General features: G+C 43.3%; 1 protein-coding gene across 2 annotated transcripts; it reads right to left on the reverse strand.

Annotated features, from left to right (window-relative positions):
* Window positions 1-1,217: 1,217 nt before the first annotated feature.
* zgc:63587 (uncharacterized protein LOC393431 homolog) lies at window positions 1,218-22,461 on the reverse strand. Of its 2 annotated transcripts, none has more exons than XM_052067260.1 (12): window positions 22,296-22,461; window positions 15,577-15,634; window positions 15,349-15,448; window positions 15,153-15,239; window positions 14,689-14,812; window positions 13,431-13,565; window positions 13,087-13,204; window positions 3,482-3,583; window positions 2,938-3,083; window positions 2,717-2,800; window positions 2,576-2,633; window positions 1,218-1,799 (listed from the first exon to the last, which is right to left on the reverse strand). In XM_052067260.1, exons 2-12 carry the CDS (start codon window positions 15,601-15,603, stop codon window positions 1,734-1,736), a joined length of 1,047 nt encoding a protein of 348 aa, XP_051923220.1. In that variant the 5' UTR covers window positions 15,604-15,634; window positions 22,296-22,461; the 3' UTR covers window positions 1,218-1,733. The 2 variants fall into 2 exon arrangements, with proteins under 2 accessions (XP_051923220.1, XP_051923221.1); XM_052067261.1 differs by lacking the exon at window positions 22,296-22,461 and adding an exon at window positions 15,757-15,779.
* Between the last annotated feature and the right edge of the window lie 273 nt (window positions 22,462-22,734).

A 22,734-nucleotide genomic window follows, 5' to 3' on the forward strand; every position in this document is an offset into this window, starting at 1 on the left:
TTTTATTTGTTCTCCATATTGTATTTATTTTGGTGTCCAAGGTCTTATTTTATCGTAGTCCATGTAGGTGACGTGTTGGGAAGTTCATGGATAGTCAGGCACAGTCAGTCAGATTTACAAATTTACAGTGAGTCCCAAAAAGTGGTGCATTTGCCATTAAATGAGCAGACTGACCATAAACACAGATAAACTGGTATTTTTACGATTTTGTGTAAATAATACATTTTCTAAATAACATTTAGCCACTTAATCTCCAGTGTTTGTCTTCCTTTATTAATCATATTCTGTTTTGGGTGTTGGACAATATTGAGAATGTTTTAAGGTTACATATAATATATTTCAAATCCGGCTTTTGTTTGGGGCAAACTTTAGAAGGAATTGACTGCAGTGACCTTCATTTTCGTCACAACCACGTCAACAGCACACAATATCTTACTTTTGTTTCACAGCAGTGATAACCCAATATCAGGAGTGAGAAACAAGATTTTTGGACTGGTCTTAAATTGTGGTGTGTTGATATTTCGGCGGGATTGTGGAAGTGAGTGCAGAGTGATAAATCTGGAGCCAAAGCAGTATAAACAGGCTGGAGGTACACAGTAAGGAGACTTGAAAAGTGTGGGCAAAGAGCTTGAATTTAATTTTCTGTTTGACTCACTGCGCAGTTTTTTTTTCGTGTGGCAATTCTTGCCAACTAGAAGTTGATGTAAATGGTTAGGTTGTAGACTAGCACAGAGAGAGTTACAGTAGTGAACAGGGCATGATACTTCAGCAGCCATGTGCAAAGTCGTCGGCATCGGTTCATCTCGGGAGACAATGGTGTAGCGCGATCATGTACAATTACATTGCGAAGAGAGCTAAAAGAAAACATGAATAACAAGGAAGTCGAAATGTTTATTGTAAACAATGTTTTATTGCATTGGAAGTACACTGGGTCAGTCATGTTAACGAGTGCACATTTGCATAACGGTATAAAATCAGTGATTACATATTCTATATACGAATACTGCTCAAGTGCTGCAAAAACTGGCCAAAACCAAAAAGTCCATAAAGTCGTAACTTGACTTCAACAGTTAGTTGAACGTTGTTCTGTGACCACGCTTGCAAACAGGCTGTCTGCCGTTTGTGTTCAAATATAAATTGTCGAAGTTCCACTGTATTGTTAACAGGTTTTTGCTGAACATGAGCTTTTGTCGTTTAGACACTGACGTCATACGCCATATAAATTTAATAGAAGCAAATGGCACTAAAGCACCATGTTTGGGGGTAATATTGTGATTTTTTTTTTGTAGCAGCCTCAGACATTTTTACGGATGTATAAGGTGGCAACATTAGGCAGGAAAATGACACCTGTGATCATACTGTGTAGTATGTGTGACTTGAACAGAAGCAAAGAAATCACCATGATTGGGAGCTCATAAGAGCGCTGCAACGGACTATTATTAAGACTGAACAGAAAAACCTTTGGTAAACACGAGTGTGATAGTACTTACTATCTTATCTGACAGCCTGACAGATCATACGGCATACCATATCAACAGACTAAGAGGAATCTGCCAATGAATTCTAATTCACTGTAACGACACAATATAGATATTAAAATAATCACAAAATTAAAAGGTCATAAAATGATGGCACGTGTGAAGGAAACGTGGAGGAGTAGATAACTGGCGGATCCTAAAAACACTTTTGCAGGTTGTATCGGGTGACAGCATGGGGTGTGTATGTGTGTGTTTTCACTCGTCGGATTTCATCTTCATCTGTGCCTGCATCCGAGCGATCATCTCTTGCATGCGTCTCAGCTAAAGGAAGGTCAAAGAGCAATACAAAATGATGATGATGATGGTGAAGGCAAAGGGAATAAATATAATTTGGAAAAAGTAAGGATCTAGTCAAAGCTCCTGAGCTATCTGCTGCCATCTTGTGAGGAGAAAGGAGAACTATACAAGGGACATGTATTTTTTTTTCCATTGGATTTAAATTTTTTGTTTGTGCTCCCCCCACTAGTCAGTAGCAACTAATAACAAAATTGTCCTTTACTCCTCTTTTTAAACTCTACCTGCAAGGTCAAATTAGAGTTAGACAAATATTCTCATTAACTACAAATATATATTTCCCATTACATTAAATCAAAGGCACTTAAGTACATGCGTCACCCGAAATGCAAAATGACATGTATTGATGGTTTGCATTGTTCCAATTTTCTTTGGTGCATTTCAACTAAAACAAAAACACAACAAGTACCACAAACTATACAAAATAATGTTGGATTTCAAGGCCATTGTCTGAGCTTTTTGTCTTTTTCCAAATGGAGGTCATTCCCACCATAAATGTGGGCCAGGACATCCGGACAGGAAGTGGAGTCATCTACTGCCCGACGTATATAATTGTGTTTACAGTACGCTCTGATTGCAGCTGCCCACTCCAGATTGTAACACAAACAGGATCATCAAGGCTCATTCGGAAGTTGACTGTTGCCAAATGATGCGCAAGGCTGCACGGGCCAAACGCGTAAACAATACATATACGAGAAACCCATTTGACGACTGCACGTGTGTGTACGTGTGTGTGTGTGTACCTCCGCCTCTTTCTGTAGCAGTATCTGGTCTTTATCCATCACATCCTCATCCACAGCTCTATGGGGAACCAAATTTTCCAGGATTAAACGTGGAAGCAAACAGCAGCTGCGCGGCGGTCAAGTGACATAAAAGCATTTTACCTTCCGGCTCTCTTCAGTCTCTCTGAGCGGAAGTTCTCGTAATGCAGGTCCTGCGTCACCTCCTGCAGGTCTTGCATGTGCGTCCTGCAAGAGGCACAGGACACCGGTGATTATGTTTTCAGAAGCTTGCGGGGGGGGGGGGGGGGGGGGGGGTGAGTAGTGCTCTGAGGCAAATTTCTGAAGTCGATGGAAGAAAAATTGGGTCATTTTTTGAGACTCACACGAGCATGGTGCGCAGCTTGAGGAAGTCATTGTGTTCGGGGTTCTCCACCTCCACGACGCCCCACGGGTACAGGCGACCGCGGATCTTCTTGCCCTTCACCTCGATCAGCTGGTTGGAGCCAATCACAGCAAAAGGAATGCTGGCCTGAGCAGAGGAAACACGGGTGCATCTCAATTAAATGTGGCCGTTTATGGGAATTTAAATACATTCATCACTAGTTACCCCTTTCAGGGACAGCGGTTACTACAGCGGACATCTTATCATGTGATCAGGTTATGTTATTTGGTGCATGAATGGGTTAAAACAATCACATGACTTTGCCTTAGGAACCTCCGCTGGTTAAAATCCTAACCGACAATGCCAACCACCATGCGTATGACAACAAATAGCCGTGTTGCAGTGTCACAACCCTTTAAGCAACATAAAAAGTGCGGCACACACGTAGATGCACCTGCACAAGCATGTAAAGGTGCCGTGAAAGAGACGGAAGGTGATTTTTATCACCAGCAGATGGAGACAAAGTTACAGCCTGGACCACTCACCTTGAGGACTCTGGTCTGCTCCTTAAACTCCTCATCCTCGTCCGAGTCGGCATCAGGTAGCTGATAGATTCGAATTCCGTGCTCTGCGATCTCATCCAGGATCTGAAATGCAGAAAGAGGGCCAGCAGGCTGGGGTCATGACCACTTTGCAAACACTCCCTTCTCCAAGCCTCTATGATCCCGAGACAGAGTCAGATCAGATGTGGAACCCCCCCCCCCAAAAAATGTTCCATAAAACTAATACTCCATGGAGCACCTACACATCCACACTGAAACAGAAGTCTTTGTTTCAAACCCGCTGGCGCTTGTGCCGAAAATACAGCTGCAGTCGAGAGCCGTAAACAGAGAAGAAGGAAGCCCCACAAGACCAATAAGTGGGTGGGAGCACGTACGCATGTTGTTGCGGCAACACAATTAAAACCCCCGTGGAGGACACGAGTGTGGAGAAAGAAAGGGGGTGGAAGGTGAAAAATAAGTCGCCTGTGTATGTGTGTGTGTGTTTCAAATCGAAAACGAGTCATAAAGGAGTCAACTCCTCATAGTTTTCTATTCAAAGGCCGCCGAGGCCTGAGACGTCTTAACACAAAGGGGCTTTTCTTTACCCTGACCATGGGACACATGTCAGTATTTATTATTTTAAACATCAAGGCAGCATTTGTCTTTTGTACTACTGGGAGCATACTGTATTGTTATGTAACGGAGCCAAGAAACGTCAAGACTTGTTTTCCTGACTTTTGGGGACACTTTCATGTAGAGGTGAGTATAAAGGGACAGCGGTGAGTCAGCTCCCATCCCGGGAAGCGACAGTGGGTTTTCCTACGAGGAGCAGCTCCTGTTTGCACACTTGTTATGGCTAAAGCTTGTTTTCTCAGTGATGCATAGGTGCATAGCGTACGTGTGAGTGTGTGTGTGTGTGCGTGTGTGTGAGAGAGAGAGGGTGGGTTAGGTATTGTTAAGCTGCAGATGTAAAAACAAACACGCTTTGGAGTGCGTGACACAAGACCAGGGCTTCTTCTCAATGCTTCCAATATGGAAGGCGATTTGGGTTCACGCTGCGACTGGACAGTTTCGGGAAAGTCTGCCATCAGCGAGAAAATAAACATGCTTCATACAATGGCAGGAAACAAAGAAACAAACAACAAACCAACAGTACAGTAGTTCGATAGCGTGGACACAGGGATTTGATTGGACTCATTAGTCTTCTTGACAGGATTAGAGTCGAACAAGTCACCTAACAATGTGATAGTAATTGCTTTGACGGAAAGAAAAGCAAAACAGAAATACACTGCAGTATAGTGAACCTTCACTGCTTCATGAATCAAGGAAGCACGTTTTTAGGGTATGGAATCACCCTTGGCCGTGTGGATTGTGAACTATAGCAAGCAGAACACCACCCTGGATGGGAAAAGGCAAAGAAATTGTAGCAGCAGTTCTCGACGGTATGCGTAGCGCATTTATTTGAAGGGTAAGATGAGTCTGAATTTACATTAAGGTTTTCGGGGATTGATGCCACGATGGGCGAGTCGTGCACAAGCATCTGTTGTCGTTGTTTACGGGAGAATGATTCGTGCTCAGTGTGACGCCGACAGGATAATCACAAACAGGTGCCAGGATCGTGACCTGCCTTACTCCAAATCCTTGTTGACTCCTTCAAGTTTTGTTACATCCCGCTTGCTTCATCGCACTCTCCTCCTTGTAGTTTTGTATTTTTGTTGGCACAAAAACAGTTGGCAGTGGGAGCCATCTTGATTTTATGACCATCCTGTGCGGCTACAAGACCACTCACTCTGAGCTGTTATGCTTGGCCAAGCAACGCAACTCATTGTCGTCAAGGCGTCGAACAATGCCCCTCGAGAGTCAACTGCAATATTAATTAGAAAAGGAAGCCTGAGCTTGTGGTTAACAGTGCAGCTTGAAATGACGCATTGTGTGTGGAAAAATATCCATGCAGAAATATTAAGGGTGGAGGCTGATATTTTATAAAGATTTAGTTCAAATCCGGTAAACTGAAGCCAAAAAAATAGGTTACTTACTACCTAAACGTAGAGCTAGGAATGCGGTGGAGTTGCACAAGAGGTCAACAGCAAAACCTGCCATCAAAATGGAAGCTCATCATTAATTGGGACCTGGCGTCCACATGTGTGGACATGACGTCTTTGGTTTTCAAGACTATAATGTTAAATTTTGGACTATAAGGGCCTGGGCGTCCACTTACGAGGACGTTACATCAAGTAAAAAGGTAATTCTTTTGTTTTTACATTCATCAGGTCCCAATTAGCCTAAATATATAAGAGAAAATAAAAATAAAATAAAAATGCATGCCTTGCAAGAGTTCGGGTCTTAGGACGTTAAAGCGATCAACTATTTAATCCTTTGTTTTCCTTCTCACAAGTCAAGCTGCTGCTGTAGACTGTAAATTTACCCAGTATGGGAAAAATAAATGATATATCTTAAAAGCCACAGAAACACAACCAACAAACACCTTCTGAGGGACTACAAAGAAGAAAGAAAAGAGAGCAACACAGGACTGTGATAAACTGTGACCACACGCCCACACACACACACAAAAGCAAATTGTTGAAATCGCAGTTGTTGAAGACAGAGGCGAGCCTCCTCTGGCCTGGCTGACCACTGGGAACAATACTTGGAAGTAGAAACGAGCGCAGGAGCACTCTTAGGAAATCAACAAAGCTGAGAGCGAGAGAAAGAAATCCAACAAGAGGGGGGGGGAAAGAAAAAGGAAAAAAAAAAGGCACACTTGAAGAGTTACAACCATCACTAATTACGCTCTGCAAATGTACAGAGAAGCTCTTCATCTGCCTCCAAATGCACTTGCTCCTGAGGAATGTGCAACACAAAAGAGGAAAGGAGCAAGAAAAACATTTGAGAAAAGCGACTTGAAGTAACATTTATGTAACCTCCTGCCTGCCAGCTTCTGCAGAATGCTGCGGGGTGAAAAGCTATGCATCCCTTTGTTAGCACGTGTACCATCGTGATAAAAATTGGCTTATTTTGAGGTTATCCAGGGGGCAATCGTTGTGCGCCAGCTCGAGAGCAATGTGTCAATATGGAGAGTCTTGAAAACGACAAACTGAGATAACACTCCGAAAAAGCAAGTGAAAGAATGTGATATTTTTATATGAATCACATTTCACTGATTCATGACAGCGGAGAGGCGTTTACACTGTAAGCTGAACGGCCCATGAAAAATTTGAATACGAATAAAGAGTCTCTGTCCACAATGTGCTTGGTCTGCTCTTTGCATTTAAAAAAAAAAACGCTCCTTCTTTGACGCTATAAAGATGGCGACAAATCCCTGAAAGTATTCATTTGTGTCAAGAGGATACTGTTGAACTGATACATGCCAACATTGCCTCAGTTTGGATATGAGACAAGTACAGCTTTTGGGTGTAAAATATAGATTTGAGCGAACCTCACGTGGATTGTGAGGGACAGAAATGCCAACACGATGGAGCTCGTACAAATTTAGGCACCTCAAACTTAAACCTTGTACAGCAGGGGTGTCAAATTCATTTTTGTCGCGGGCCACATTGTAGTTAAGGTTTACCTTGGGGGGCCGTTCTGGGAAACCATATAAATGTTTAATCACCTCCACATATTACAAACACAGCGAACAACAAATTGACGGATAACTAGTTTTAAAATCAGAAATCAAGAATAACGACTGTCATTGTGGATTACACATGACAATTTGAAATTTTGGTTCAGACTTTAGCAAGCATCATGGAACTTGAGATGTTTAATTTGCTTTCGCGGGCCACATAAAATGATGTGGTGGGCCAGATCTGGCCCCCGGGCCTTGACTTTGACACCGGTGGTGTACAGTATGTATATATGTACTGTATGGTTTAACTGCGATTCGCTGGCAACCGGTTCAGGGCACATAAAGAGACAGACAACCATTCAGTCTTATACTCACACTGTCACCGAGTTGACCCAAAAGCCCTCTCTGTCTTTTTTTTTTTTTTAATAGCTGGAGGTGTCCATAAAGCAAAATAATTCGCATCATAGCCAATGTTCTGTTTGACATGTTTTCACCAAAAGCAAATTTTCTCCACTCCCTAGAAAAAGGTTTCCAAACTTTTCAGTCTCCATTACACAGGTGAAATCAAACCCAGTTTCACTTTTAGTTCAAATTTGTCATGTGTAGTCAGCCCCAAGGATACACAAAAAGTGTTTGCCTGTAACCAGGAAACAATAGTCAGGCTAACGGTTGTCCCCCAGGACTCTTTCGGAGGATGAAGGAGCCTCAACAATACCCGATGATGACCGAGTGGCCACGTCTCTCACATAACTGGCCGCCACCTCACTCTCTTGATCTCCTGTAATCTGGCGTCAAGTCTTGGGGAAAAACAGTCGAGGGGAGGAGCGGTACCATGAGTGATTTCTTTTGTGTCTCCCACCCATCTGAGCTGCACAGGCTCAAATAAAGTGGCACAGTAAGAAACAATACCACTGTGTGCACAGGATTTAAGATTCTTCACGCACATTCCAGATAGATCCTATCAGGGTCTGAAGGACAGTTCAGACTGGAACAGACCGGACCAGAACAGCTGGATTTGTTCGAATGGAAAGTACCGAGGAAGTCGGTGCAGCCACGGTAACGTCGAGGGTGTCACATGACTTCGCCGCGTTCAACGTCCTCACACACCTCAATCCCTCCCCGTTGTCTTGCTGGAGGTCTTAGTACTATTCAGACCACCCATTTTTTTCCTGTGATCAAAGAGCAAGGAGAGGAACAATTGAGCTATTCAAGTGATCTCGTGTTATAGGCAGATTTGGAAAGGGGACAGTGTGAGGCATGCGGAGGGGGTACAGGGGGGGGGGGGGATGTTCTACCACACCGTCAGACTCCGCTGTTGGTCACCGAATCGAAAGGGTCTCTGGAGTATAAAAGAGAGGTTTGACGATTTAGTGTACTGTTAAAAATTCAAGGTCTACATTTTTTTTCTTTGATGGAACTTCTAACCAGAGCACAATATGATTGGCTCTGCGTAGAGTTGTGTCAATGAGCCGCCTCTTTGAATTTATTTGTCTCTGATTAACTTTTACTTCCTCTTTCACGGTGAGCACAGAGGGGAAGGGTGAGCAGTTACGCACGGACGAGGTGGAAGAAGAGAGCAAGACAAAAGAGACACTGCAAACATGGATGCCCGGGGGGGTGGGGAGATAGCGTAGCGACATCGCTCATTTCTACGATGTGGTTTTAAAGTCGTTAGTTTGATGTTGATTTCTCCAAAACAAATCGATATCAATGAAAATGAAAGCTAATATAATTGCACTGATTAAAAATAAATAAACAACCTGTTTGTGAAGAATGCAACACCCCGGACGGATGAGCCCTCCAGCATGGTACACATTTCTTCTGTGCCAACGACCCTAGTGCGCGTGAGCTATTTACAAAATGGATGGATGGACGTTTTTTTTAACCAAATATTCCAAATATACAGTATATGGGGAAAAATTATTTTGATATTGTTTTTATTAAGCCAAATGGTTCAAACAAGGTGATTTCAGAGCTGTAATTTTAATAACGCCATACCTCGAAATTAATATCCCTTTCAAAACAATACACGATCATAAAACTGATGGGTTATCCCCCCCTCCATCTTCCAGTAAGAAATGTTGCCAAATGTCCATCCCTACAGAAACATAAACTTCACCCACAACTTTAATTGTCTGAAAGTGAAACCTTTGCAAGATGCACATCAAGACTCATCAGTCTTTACATAAGTTCTTTAAATATTTACCCTTCCAAAAAAAAAAAAAAAAAAAAAAAAATAGCCAAAACTTCCGCCTGGCCTTTTCCTGCTCAACAGACAGACCAGACTGTTGAAACAGCTTTAGTTATTGGACTCGAAGAAAACACAGGCTGGTACGATTATTCTGGACAAAAATGTGTCCCTGCGGGGCCATAGGATTTGTTCACACAGCAACACATGCTCGAGTGCTTTGGGGAGACGACATTGAAGCAGACAATGAGGGGAAAACTGACTGTGCCCTGGCCAGGGGTGAAATACAGCAGCTGAGCGGCCGAACGAAATGGGACGGGGGTGCCCGGGGGGGTGGGATGGTGAGGGCGGGTGTGCCCTGTGCTGGAGTCCAGGGAGAGGGCCGTTGCAATAAGGAAGGGGGAGAGAGAAAAAAATGGTGGCTGAGAGAAGAAAGGGGATGAAAACATGGAATAGGAAAAGCCAGGACACAGGAAACGGAAGGTAAGCAGAGAGGAAAAAGCGCACCACAGTTGTCTATTGCCAAAAGGCTCGTGCAGGAAAAGAAGAGATGATGAGCTTTCCAACACTTGCCAATATTTGGGATTTGGGATTGTATTCTTCATGGAGACAAAGCCAAAAGCAAAAGTAAAAAAACACGCACACACACAAAGAGGGTGTGATCTGGGACAAAAACCAACATGGATTCTGATAAACACTGGAAGGATGATTTATAAATCTTGACTGCCTTGCATCATCTCTTTTGAACCTTTCCCATAAAAGAATGTTTCCGCCAAGTGTTTGATGTTTTGACAGGAAAAACTCCAAAAATGTGTCCTAACAGAATGAGTGGCGAAAGTTGAAGATGACGGGTGAACGGGCAAGTGATGAATACAAACACTTGATAAATATTTAATAACTGTATAAAGTTTTACCGGGCTGGAAGGAAGCCGACTTCCTGGATGAGCTATTCTCCATTGAATGCACTTGAAAATGAAAGATTTGTCCTTCACTTCGATTGCAGAGATCACGCCGTTAAAAGATTGCTGCAGATGTGCAGTAAAAGACACACCGGATTTTTGTGTCCCACCTCAACCAGATGTGCATCTTCACAGCTCAGACGAGAACAAAAAGTACGAAAACTGATTGAGACTTAACTCCCCCACACAGGATATGACTGTAAGGCCCCGGACTGAGAGAGGGGATCAGCCTACCAAAATACACTTCACTGAGCAATTTGTGCACAGTAGACCACCGCAAGACCCCCCCCCCCCCCCAAAGGAAATTGCCAATAGAGTGGGCTGAGATAAAGAAAAAGGAAAAAAAAGCAAGAAGTAGGGGGGGGGGGCATTTCAGGAGAGGAACCAAGTGTGAGAAGCAAACAGGAGTGAGAAAAAGAAAATATGAACAACAGTCACATTACCTCCCCCCACCCCCTCTTTGTCTGTAAATCTGACCTGCTTGAGATAAGTCGTCTCCTGACCCGGGTTGTGCTGCATTGCAGGAAATGTATATTGTTCTGTACGAGCTGCTTCCCCTCGCTTGAACAGGAGAAAGTGCATTCCGAGGTGGGAGGTCTCATTTTTTAAGAGATAAATGCCCAGCAAACAAAAAAACCAAATCAAATAAAACATTTCAAAAATGAAAACAAATAAATAATGCGTGAGAAATTGTGCATGGTATGCATCAACCTTCATGGCTGCTGGCACTGGAACCACCAAAGGAAGGAATGTTCTACTGGACATTATGACAGGATGCACACGTGTTCCCCTAAGAACCACTTCAGCTAATCTGATCCAAACAACCAAATGCTTTTTGATCAACTTCAGTGATATTATTATGAGCATGAGTTTTCTTATGGCGCCCCAGTTTGTTTTTCCAGAAACGCATTTTCCCATAAGCAGTCGAAATATAGTAATCCTCTGCTATATTGCGCAGTGAAATACAATTTGCTTTTAAAAATGGCTTTTGACAAATGTAAGACTGTTTAAAGCGTGTGGGAGGGAAATGTTAAGGCTTAAACTACGGTATTTAAAATATGTCGGGTCGCTCCATATCACAATACAAACGTAAAACAAAATCACAAACAATGTATAAAAACACAGCAAGCATCAGTTAAAGATGAGCTTGGAAGAAGTAGCTGGAATTAAAACCGACATCAAATATCACCAGACAGACCCGGAACTGCAACCCCGAAGAGAGATGGAAGAAGGGACTGCCTAAAAACACAGCCTCCATTTGTCCATACTTGTACATATTGTTTGATACAGTACCTGCAGTTTAGGACTGAGGTCAGTTGTGACAGGAAACAAGGTTTGCTCAATCCAAATGGCCACAGGAGGGGTTGATGGAGGTTAGTACACAAAGCAACCCGACAAAGTACGATTCGGCTTGAGAGGCCCCTTCAGGACAATTGTACACAATGGAGGAACTTTACATCTGACGTGAGAACCACTCACACCTCCACTGAAACTATTACTGCCCTCCAGACAGCAATAGCGGATGGAAATCTCCCAGGCTCAATTCAAAAGTTGACTTTTGAACTGATCAGTTTGGTACGAGAGAAGGGTGCGGGGGGTGGGGGCAACAATGGTGTCATCTTGTAGTCCGATCCGTCAACAAAATGGGCTAACAAAAATGGTTTAACTGCACGTAAATGAACAAACCGCAACTTCTTATTGATTACTCAACTTGAACTTTCTTATCGCTATTATAAAAGTCATTCAGGTGAACGTGTAATTTGTGCCCACATATACATTTTGCTGATCTGACATCAAATTGGGACTCAACCTGAAAAACTACCCTACATTTAATCATGTTTGCAGTAATTTGGATTTGGATTTGGAACCGTGAGTCGCCGCTTGGAATTGAAATGGATTTCCATGGGACAGGAGAAGTGAACCAATCTCTTTTTTCGTCAATGGATGCTACAGCTTCTTGTTGACTTTGAAACTTAGCTTGTAGCCGACGTGTGCACATTTTGAGCATGACGTCTCTGATCCACTGGTTAAAGGACACTTTGATTCGCTCCTCTTTCATCGATAACTGCTTCAAACAACAAAGCGTGGGATGGAAAAGTGGTTCGGACTGCACGACTGTCCGTGTTTTGTTATGTGTTGTGTTTATTATTTTACTTTATGTTAACTGTTTTGTTAAGCGCTTTGTTACAGCTGCCGCTGTTGTGAAAGCGCTATATAAATCAGCATGTATTGTATTGTAATGTATTGTAATTACAGTCAAAGGGTGAGAGTAAATTGAAATGTTTGTGGCCGTCAAGTGCTACCTCGCAATTCCATAAAATGCTGCCTCAGTGGTTTTCAAGCAGTCGTGCTGTGGCAAACCAAATTTCCTGTGAAAGTGAAAAGATTCCTTTGAGTTGGTTCCCTGATGCCTGTCAGACCACCGGCTCCGGGGCCTGAATGAGGCACAGGAGGGGAGGTCTGAGCTTTGAAGAGGTAGCTGGGGTGACTTCCAATTAAAAAGCTCCCAGGTTGAAAATGTAATTTATGTCGGAGCGTAATCAGCGGCAGGAAAAGCCTGCGATGAATGCGATCAGCTGTGACGTGTGTATTGTCCTACTGCGTCCTTCCACCTATCGTCAGCAGGAAACTTGGGAGCGTGCAAGCGGCCTGACACTTGGAGGTGCTCCAAAAGGAAGTATGAAAGACGAGCAGAGACTGGATGAAATGTGCTCATCTGCGTTGTAAACACCCGCGTTGCCATACTTTGATATTGTTCCAAAAACACATAAATCAGTTACTTCCTCGCATAAACACAAGCCATTAAATATGAACAAGTGATTGTTGGAACAATTGTGGAGGTGGAGAAACGATAGCAACAGTGTAGCGCGTCGGCTCAACTTTTGTGCCTTACCCGCCTCTTCAAGCGATCCCTCTCCTTCAGCGTCAGCGTATCGGCCTTAGCAATGACTGGAACAATATTAACTTTGCTGTGGATGGCCTTCATAAATTCCACATCCAAAGGCTTCAGGCTGTTGGGGAGGGGGGAAGGATGACAATATGAAAAAGGATTTCAAGGGGGACAAGAGGGCAGAGAGAGCTCAGGTGATGATACGGAATCATTGAACACAAAAGAACTGACTTGAGGTACTCAATGGCTTTCATATAAAATAAAAATACAAATCAGGGGAGAGCAATACTTTTAACGCCATTAACTGTAATCTCAGTGTCAGATGAAGTCAGCAAGTATTGACTTACCCGTGTCCAAAAGGCGATATGAAGTAGAAGCAGCAGTGCACCCTGTTGTCCACTATGTGGCGTCGGTTGAGGCCGCTCTCGTCGTGGAGGTAGCGCTCAAACTGATTGTCAATGTACTGGATGATGGTCTTGAAACTTCACGGCGCCATGCGGGATTGAAAAAGGAAAGGCGGTGAGCAGGGACGACCACTTTCGCCATGGAACCTCAAGATTCAAATTAGCATCACATTGATGGACAATCTAGAGTCTTTAATTAAGCTTAACATGTAGAGGAGGGGCGGGGGGGGGGGGGGGTGTTCCAGTGGTTAGCGCGTTGACCTCACAGTGCAGAGGTTCAATTCCAGCTCCGGCCTCCCTGTGTGAAGTTTGCACGTTCTCCCCGGGCCTGTGTGGGTTTTCTCCGGGTACTCATGCATGGCAGGCTGATTGAACACTCTAAATCGTCCCGAGGTGCGAGTGTGAGCGCGGATGGTTGTCCGTCTCTGTGTGCCCTGCGATTGGCTGGCAACCGGTTCAGGGTGTCCCCCGCCTACTGCCCGAACACAGCTGAGATAGACTCCAGCACCCACTGCGACCTTTGTGAGGATAGCGCGGATCGGAAAATGTATGGATGGATGTCTACGGGGAGAATCTCCACACAGGAAGGCCTGAGTCGAGACATGAACCTCGCGACCCACAGAACTGCTAACCATTAGTCCATTGTACTGCCTGCCAAGTACCCAATGCGTCAAAAATAACGAAAAAAATGGACTATAATCTAAATACGATGTAATATTAATATGTTGATATGATGAGACCTTGCAAAAAGCAACAGTAATTGCCCTTTGTGAGGGTGATAAAAGGGTCACTTGTATGAGACTTCATAGTGTTAAAATGTTACTTGAAACACTGTTTGCACAGTTAAAAAGATACCATGACTCCTTACAAATCGGAAGTCAATTGGCAATCCTGAACAGATTATGCTTGATCTTGGAAGGTTTCACTGGAGCCTTTTACAACAGGACATATCCCGTCATTGAAATAACTTTTTCCACACTGAATTGCCTGATAACGATCTTTGTTGGACACATTCACAATATGTTCGCAGAACACCACGGGCAGGTCAGTCGTGTGTACAAACGGGGGGGGATTTAGTGGAAACGGAGTCAAGGATGAAATTTAAGAAGGGATTTGAGGACAGGAGGTTACGGATAAGAAAGCACACGTTTTCGCGAGATGTTTTCACTCCTCCTTCCTCCTACAAGGCAAACAAACACACCAGTCTTGGCTGTTGATGGCGTCGCCGTAACCCGGTGTATCCACCACGGTGAGGCGGAGCTTCACCCCCCTCTCTTCGATCTCCACGGTGGACGCCTCGATCTGCACCGTCCTCTCGATTTTTTCTGTGGAGTCGGAGAATGGTTGTCGGGTGTCGAAAACACAGATAAAAACCCCAGCGATCTCACAATATTTGGACTTTCCATCACGGGTTGTGCAACATTGTCTCAACCGTCGGCTCCACACGGGCTATGTGAAATTATGTTTTTGTCATACAAAAAGTTTGGACAGAATGACCCTTGGGAGTTGGGGGGGAGGGCGTCTGGATGATTGCTTAAAGCCAAAGTAAGGCATTCCCAGCATTCTTGTTGAAATAATGCTCAGCTGGAGACACTGTAGCAGACATTTCTCTATTATTACAGCGGGTGCGTGTGTGTAAACGCACATGCGTCTGTGGGAGTTTACCTGCGGCGCCAGGAATGTAGCGTTCAGGGTAGAGATCGGTGAGGAACAAGCTGTTTATAAGTGTTGATTTGCCCAAACCAGACTCCCCTGAAAACAAAGAGAGGCAATGTGCAGTACAAGTGGTGTGTCAGAAGACTTCATAGAACACATGATGGCAGTTAAGGTGTTTAAAATGTCAAATCACGGTTGCACACACCTACAACCATGAGGGTAAATTCAAAGCCCTTTTTCACGGACTTTCTGTGAACTTGGTTTGGGAGGTTTGCAAACCCAACATAACCAGCTGCATCGGGGAACTGCGGGAAACAATAACCCAATTTATTTTTGAGGCAATGTGAAATGCTAACAATGGCACATTTCACCACCAGCACTTTGCTCGGGCATTCGCACGTATGTGTGGGTCCACACTCACAGCGTGACTCACCTTTCCTTTTTCTCCAGACTGAGACATTGCTGAGGTGTACAGGAGAGGCCCGTCAAATCTGTCAGTAAAAAGACAAGAGTTGGTTTTCAATCAAATGTTTTCTTAAACCTGTACCTCAAATTTTAAAAACATTCACTCATTCATTCACATTTGATCAAGGTCCTTGTTTCCTAAACTTACCTCAATTCGAGGGAATAATATATGATTGTTTGTAGAATAGATTATGCAATCATTTGATTTACTTTTAGGAAGAAGTCCAAGGGAGTGCGAGAAAGTTTTTGGAATATCTGGTCCTTACATGTACAGGAGTTGCGAATGGGGGGGGGGGGGTGTTACAGCTGCACCACGCCTTTGCAGCTAATACAGTTTTCCACTCGCTCCTGGGAATCTGTGGGATTTTTGTCCATTCATGCAGAAGAACAATTATGAGGTAAAAGGTCACTGATGCTGGATGTGAGAAAGGGCCTGCTGGCTTCACAATCTCTGTGGCGGTTCATTCCAAATATGAGCCACTGAGAACTAGAGTGGGCTAAATCCGGTTTGTCATTTTTAAGTTAAATTCAGAGATGAAGAGAGAAAAATCATGTTTCAGATGGGTCCGAAATTAAGGTTAGTGTTTAATTCTAATTTTAACATTTTAGGGGGCAATCCAATATTGCACTCAGCCCTCCCACATTAGTGCAACAAATGGGCCAACTCACATTTCCAACATGGCAGCGCCTATAAAACCAGGCTTGACCCCCCCCCCCCCCCCCCAAAAAAAATCCCTGATCGTGAAGTTCAGAGGTTGAGCTTCACTTTATCTATGAAAGTACTTCTATACAAAAGAGTTCCCTGGTCACCGAATTTGTTCCAAAACCTCCATTAAAGTATTACAGTGGTCCGTGTGCAGCCTCCCCCCTCTATGACCCTGAACAGACGACAGAGCAACAAGCTGGCATGATAAATTAGCCACATAATGACCGAGCAGGAAGAACAGGCACCATTTTATCATCAACACACTGGCCCTTGACATGTGGAGTGTGATAAGCATAAGAAGGAGGCAGACGGCTGTACGATGCCAAGCAGAGATGCACTCACAGGGGTGGTGGCATGGGAACCTTAACTGACCTTTCCCCAATGGCATGTGACACATCGGTGGGCACTTAGTGGGCACATTTCACACGGTCGAACTGAATTAGACGGTGGCAGCCCGCATATCAACATGATAGTGAGGGGACTATCGATCAAACTGACAGTGCGGTTTTGGCACAGCTGCACGGGAAACAATGGTTGTTTACTCCTCTGCTTCCCAAATGTCTTCCTTTATACGTTGACATGGCAACATTTACCTCAGTCCTGATTGCCAGCACTAGGGGAAGATTTAGGGAGGTCTTTTTTTTTCCCAATCCCACTATCGCACAAAAGTGACAATTCTTTGTCCAGCGACCTTTCAGGTATGGTTCCAATGTCATATGTACCATGATGGAAAGATGACAAATATTGGAAGATTTTACATTTGTTATTTAGGTACGCTTTGCAGGTTTGGACAAGAGAAATATAAGACGCTTGCCCATCAATTTTCAATGTACTTAGTCATTTGAGCCATGGATGCACTGCAGCCCATCCCAGCTCACTTGGTATAGCCTGGATGGGCCACCAGCCGGAGAAATACAAGAAGTTGGGTACTAAAATAGCTACCAGTTCCCATGGTTCACTAAAGTACAGTCCACACAATGGAAATTGGAAAGACATCTAAGTGGACTACATCCAATACGATTCCACTTTGGCACTGGAAAGGGCCTTACCCTGGCCGAATTTGGGCTGGGCAGTTTCTGATGGCATCTGCTATTGGCAAAGGAAAAGCGTGACTCGGAAGTCAAACCAAACAGGTAGGTTATTATGTATAGTCACCTGTGGCCTCATGTACAAAGGCTTGCATTATTTCATACTAAAATATAGTGGACCGCCAAATCTAGAAAACGTCACGCACCAAAAAATCCAGCAGAATGAATCCAAAAACATTCCTTCAATACATCTCAAATCAATGTTGGGAGTACCAGACCATTCCCTTTCCCCCTCCTTGTATAAATATGCAAATTGTTTGGGTTGACTGGTTGAAATAATCACTTTATTATTGAGTGATTTAATGTATTTCATTATGTAATGTATTTGCCAGAGTAATTGATATTGAGTATAGAATCAACAGTATCATGCCAATGGCAATGAATGATTGTATTTCATTGTTAGTGAGCCGCCAACTTAATGAAGAGCCCACAATTGGACAGCCAAACTCACTAACACAAAAGTGTCAAATTTCTCAACCCTCTCGGTGGGAACCGGCATTATTATGACCAGCATTTCAATATCGCAGTGGTAACATCACAAAAGACAACACAACAGGTCAGACAAGCAGGAGGCACACTTCATTAATAATGGCCATTTAATCAGCCGGGCCGTTGAGCTGCTTACACACACACTCACACAAGTATTAAGAAGCCAGACGAAGAGAGGATTAAACTGAGCCAAAAGCAAAAAATGCCACCTTCACTGAGGCCCAACATCTTGGCATGTAATGCATTTACAGTTGTCGCAAATCTATTCACCCTGCGGCCCAACCGTGAAGGTCCTGCTGTGGAGAATGGATAAACACGAGAGTAGTACTTAATACTTATTTTAGTAACACGACACTGTCAAGACATAAAATGGTCTTTTATCTGGAAACACGTCATGGGAACCCTGCAGATACGCTATTAAACAAACATACAGGACAAAGAGATGCTTGGCACAGGTAAAGACACACTTGTTGACAAGGGGGAGGGGTGGATTATAAATAATTACTTTCTGCAGGGGGTTTGGGGGGTACCGGCGGTGGACAAGAATAATAAAGATGTGATATTAGTCTGTAAGCCGTGGTTTAAGCAACATTTAAAAATATGAGCCCAGAGGGCAGGAAAAGGTTCCACAATAGGCGGGATGGGAAAACCTTTCAACCGTGAGGAAACCACTGGGCCTCTTCAGAACACAAACACCGAGTTTAAAGTTCAGGATGGACCCTTTATGGTTATGGTGGGCATGATCGGAAATAACTGAAACAAGTGGGAGTCATATAGCAACAAAGTGATATCCCGACACTTCTCGTCCACGCAGCTGCTGTCAAGCACAATGAGGAATGCTAACGATGATTAAATGTGAAACTAAATCTCAGGGAGCGGATTAAAGTGCAGATGGACAAGAAAGACACTTCTATAAATATGCTTGATGGACAGCATCAGACATTTTTACTATGACTACAACTGTGAGTCTTTACACTCTGTGATAAGATTATCAAAGTGTGTCAGAAAGGTTAAAGGACGTTTTAAAACCAGTCTGCCTCAAAACCCGTCAAGGGTCTATTCTAGTTTGCTGCCGCTGAATTTATTTGAAACAATTCCTTCTAAAGAACCATATTTCCTCACAGAGTGGGCAGTGGTCTTCATTTACACCACTGCAGAGTTGAGTGGGAATTGGCTCTATTTAAAAGGTGTCCTTTATTTGGAGAAATGCTTGTTGGGAGTTGTGGAGTTAGACCTGCTGCTGTCTGTTGTTGGGTTGCTGGAGAATTCCTTATTTTTTATAGTAGGGGTGGATTCTTGGCTTCCATTAATGTTGTGCAGTAGGAGGTGGAACTAACAGTACCATGCTAAAGTTTCTGTATGTGACACATCTGTTGAACAGTGCAGCTGAAGCACAAAAGCGAGATTGTCCCTGGTAACCACGCCCATTTTTTCCTCCTCAATCTGCTTAGAAAAACTGAATATAATATATTGCTGGATATTTATAGTCGCAAATCCTACAAAATCCATACTATGGCAGACATCTGGTTCAAGGGGAGGAGACTGTGTGTTTGGCGTTCGACTCAGCATGATTTTACTGCTCGGTGCTTTCTACCGCCTTTATTACCATTTCGTCTTACTGTTTATTGTGTATGTTAAATTGCTCCATGTACAGCACTTTGTATGCAGCGATGGCTGTTTGAAAGTGCTCTATAAATACTGTTGACTTGACTTGTCTTGACTTGTTGCAGGGGTTTTTTTCCCACGCATATTTTAAAATCTGCATGTGTGAAAGTCGCTGTGGATGTTTTTTGAATCGAGTCGTTTCTTGTTTTTCAAAGCACTTAATGGGCCTTGATTCGTCTGGAGAATAACCCAGTCCTGCCGCTTTGTGTGCTACTTGGAACCTTGTAGAATGGGAGGAAAAGCGCCTTCATAAAGTGCAGCGGCTTATGACAGAAAGAGAATTTAAAGACGTTTGTGTTGCTCGTTTCCGGATATTGTCCGCACACAGCATTGTACTGCGTTGTGTTTTTCTTTGTTGACTTCACTGCCGTCCTGCAGTTGTTTCACGCTATTTACGGAGCTAACCAAATCAATGTATTGTGTCGTGAGCCCAAAGCCGGTCCTACCCAATATGGCCCCCCAAGGCGAGATTGGATATGGTGCCCTCCCACGCCCTTATATCCTCCAGGGGTCGCTTAGCATTTGCCTAATGGGCGCGCCTGGTTCTGAAAGGAAAAAAAAAATGGACACCATTTGGTATATACTTTAGTAGCGTTAAATAGTGACAGCATCTATTCTTTTTTCCACCCAAACAATTTTTCCATTCGGTTCACAGGTGATCTGAGGTCTATCCAATCTGATTTTGGCAGAGAAGCGGATTACTCCCTGGATTGGTAACTGAGTCAAATTTTAGGATCCACACTCATGTTCTTACCCTCGGACAATTTGGTGTTTTCATTTCACCAAATAGGTTCAATTTTTTGTAATGTGGGAGGATGCCAGAACAGAAAACCTACGCACGCACAGGAAGAACATTAGACTCCTGTGAGCACAGAATCAAACCTAGAACATCAGACTGTGACTCTCCTCATGGGGTATTTTTGAAGTGAGGAGGGGTTTTATGTTGTTTGTTTCATTGTGTTTTCATCAGACGCATGAATTTAACTGAGACATGATATCCACTAGACGAGAGGTTACAATTTCAAAAAAAGAGTGTTGAATTCAAACCGGAGTTGTGTAAGAACAGCACTCACTATCGCAATAGTCAACATGAATCAAGCTGTTTGTCCATTCACACCACACTGCCAAGCAGGAGGACGCCTCCCCTATGTAGTACGTAATGTCAGACAGATGTCTTACTTGGGGCTCCTGTGCCGCTCAGAGTTAAGGTCGCAGGAAGGAGAAAGGTCAGAGTGCGGTGAAGGATCGGGTGCTCAAGACATCTTTCACTATGCTAACATATTGCCCTTGCGACAGCGCACCGATCTGCATCAAAAGTTAAATTGTTGCAAAAAAATAAAATAAAGGAGGCCAGTTGACAGACAGAGATTACATCTCGGTGAGAAATGAAAGTAAATTTGCACATTTGTAATGACTAAATAACACAAGTACAGATGGATGATAATTCCTCAATAGTGGCCCTCTGCCACATTTCGGACAATGAAAATACATGATTGTTTCCTCCGGTTATGGCGGAGGAAGACATTTACATTTGCGCCACTTTACAATCAAAGGTCATGGATTAATCAGATGCTAGAAAGGAGGAATGTTACACAAGAGGGGATTTGCGAGTAACGTGTGAAAGTCGATCATTTGAATGGGCTGTAGATTAAGCTTTGATGTGGGACTGATTTAGGCAGACAATAAAGTGCGGTTTCCCCACCGTTGTGTATAAAGCAGGACAATGGGATAAAAATGAGCTCTCTGGAAGCCTATTTTCGAAAGAGGCGTTGGGTTAACGGCGCCTTCAATAATTTCTCTCTCTCTCTCTATATATATATAAACACACCTGCATATAAAATTGTTTCATGGAACAGGAAAAGTTGACGTGATAAAACCCGCAGATTTTTTTGCATTCTAGTTGTGATCTGATTTATGATTTTGTCACGAAGTCAAAGTGTTTACAAAGTAAAAATAAAACTCAAATATTTGGAGATTAGTTGAGTCTGATGAATGTCGTTTTTTTGGGGGTGGGGGAGGGGTCAGAGCCAGTGTTTTGGTTTTTTTGTAACTCATTTGTTTATTTTCAGTGAGTGAGTGTACCTTGTTTACTTCTTGATTTTTGGAACATTGTAGTCCTTGTTGTATTGTATAAAACATGTTTGATTACATCTGCAGCAGAGCCCACAGTTTAAATGTAAATATCGAGGATGCAACTGAATTAACTGTGCAGCCCTTGGTGAGTTGGATGCCAATTGCATATCATACAACATTTGTCCTTTTTTTCATACTGTTGGTCCTTAGTGTGTGTACACCCTGGACTGGAAAGTGAATCAAACACAAAGTAATAATTACATAGAACTTGGTTTTAAAGAGGTTTGGCTCATGTTACCATGTATATTTACGTATTTACCACTCTATGGTGATGGCCTCTGCAACAGTGGGTGTCCACCACACCCAGTTTGACTGTCAGATAGACACGGACGTTCTAGACATCAACATTTTTATTATTAGCATTCGAAATGTGCAGGCAAGTGTCTTTTGGGATATTTCAACTAACTACACTCAGAATGAGCGCCGGACAAACTTAATTGTGGGAACATAACGACTTAAAACAGCAACAGTTGTTTCTTCGACTGTTGCTGTCCTGTTGCCAGCCAAGTTCTGCTGTGACCCTGCCTTTTTCCGGTTTTTTTATAACTCTTTCACACACTTGGTTAACAAAATACACACATGAAAGCACCCGCATTCACGACTTACCTGAACTTTGAGATAAAGTTTGTGGACAAGAAGATTTCGTTTGAAGCCGCTGTCCCACCTCAGGAAAGGAGACGCGGAAGTTGCTCACAAAAAGACCACCCTCCTCCGGTCTGTGTTAGCTAGTCACTGCAGGCGCCATTACGGCTCTGCTGTCCGTAACACAGCGTACAAATTTTGATCTAACATGGCGGCTGCAGTGTTACAGTTTCTTTGCCTGTTCTATACAAGCTTTTCGTGCTTATCCATTATTTCTTCGGCTAGTTGGCGACGTACACCCAAAACACCAATTTTATATATACATAGTAATACTTGGTTCAAAGTTGACGGTTTTGCTTCATATTTTAACTGTTTTGCCCGAAACTGTTTGTGGAGAGTTCCTACCTCACTACTTTAAATTGTATTTTTCATTCCACAACTTTCGTTAAATATTTCATTGCTT

Source organism: Hippocampus zosterae, chromosome 6, assembly GCF_025434085.1.
Source record: "Hippocampus zosterae strain Florida chromosome 6, ASM2543408v3, whole genome shotgun sequence".
NCBI classification, from domain to species: Eukaryota; Metazoa; Chordata; class Actinopteri; order Syngnathiformes; family Syngnathidae; genus Hippocampus; species Hippocampus zosterae.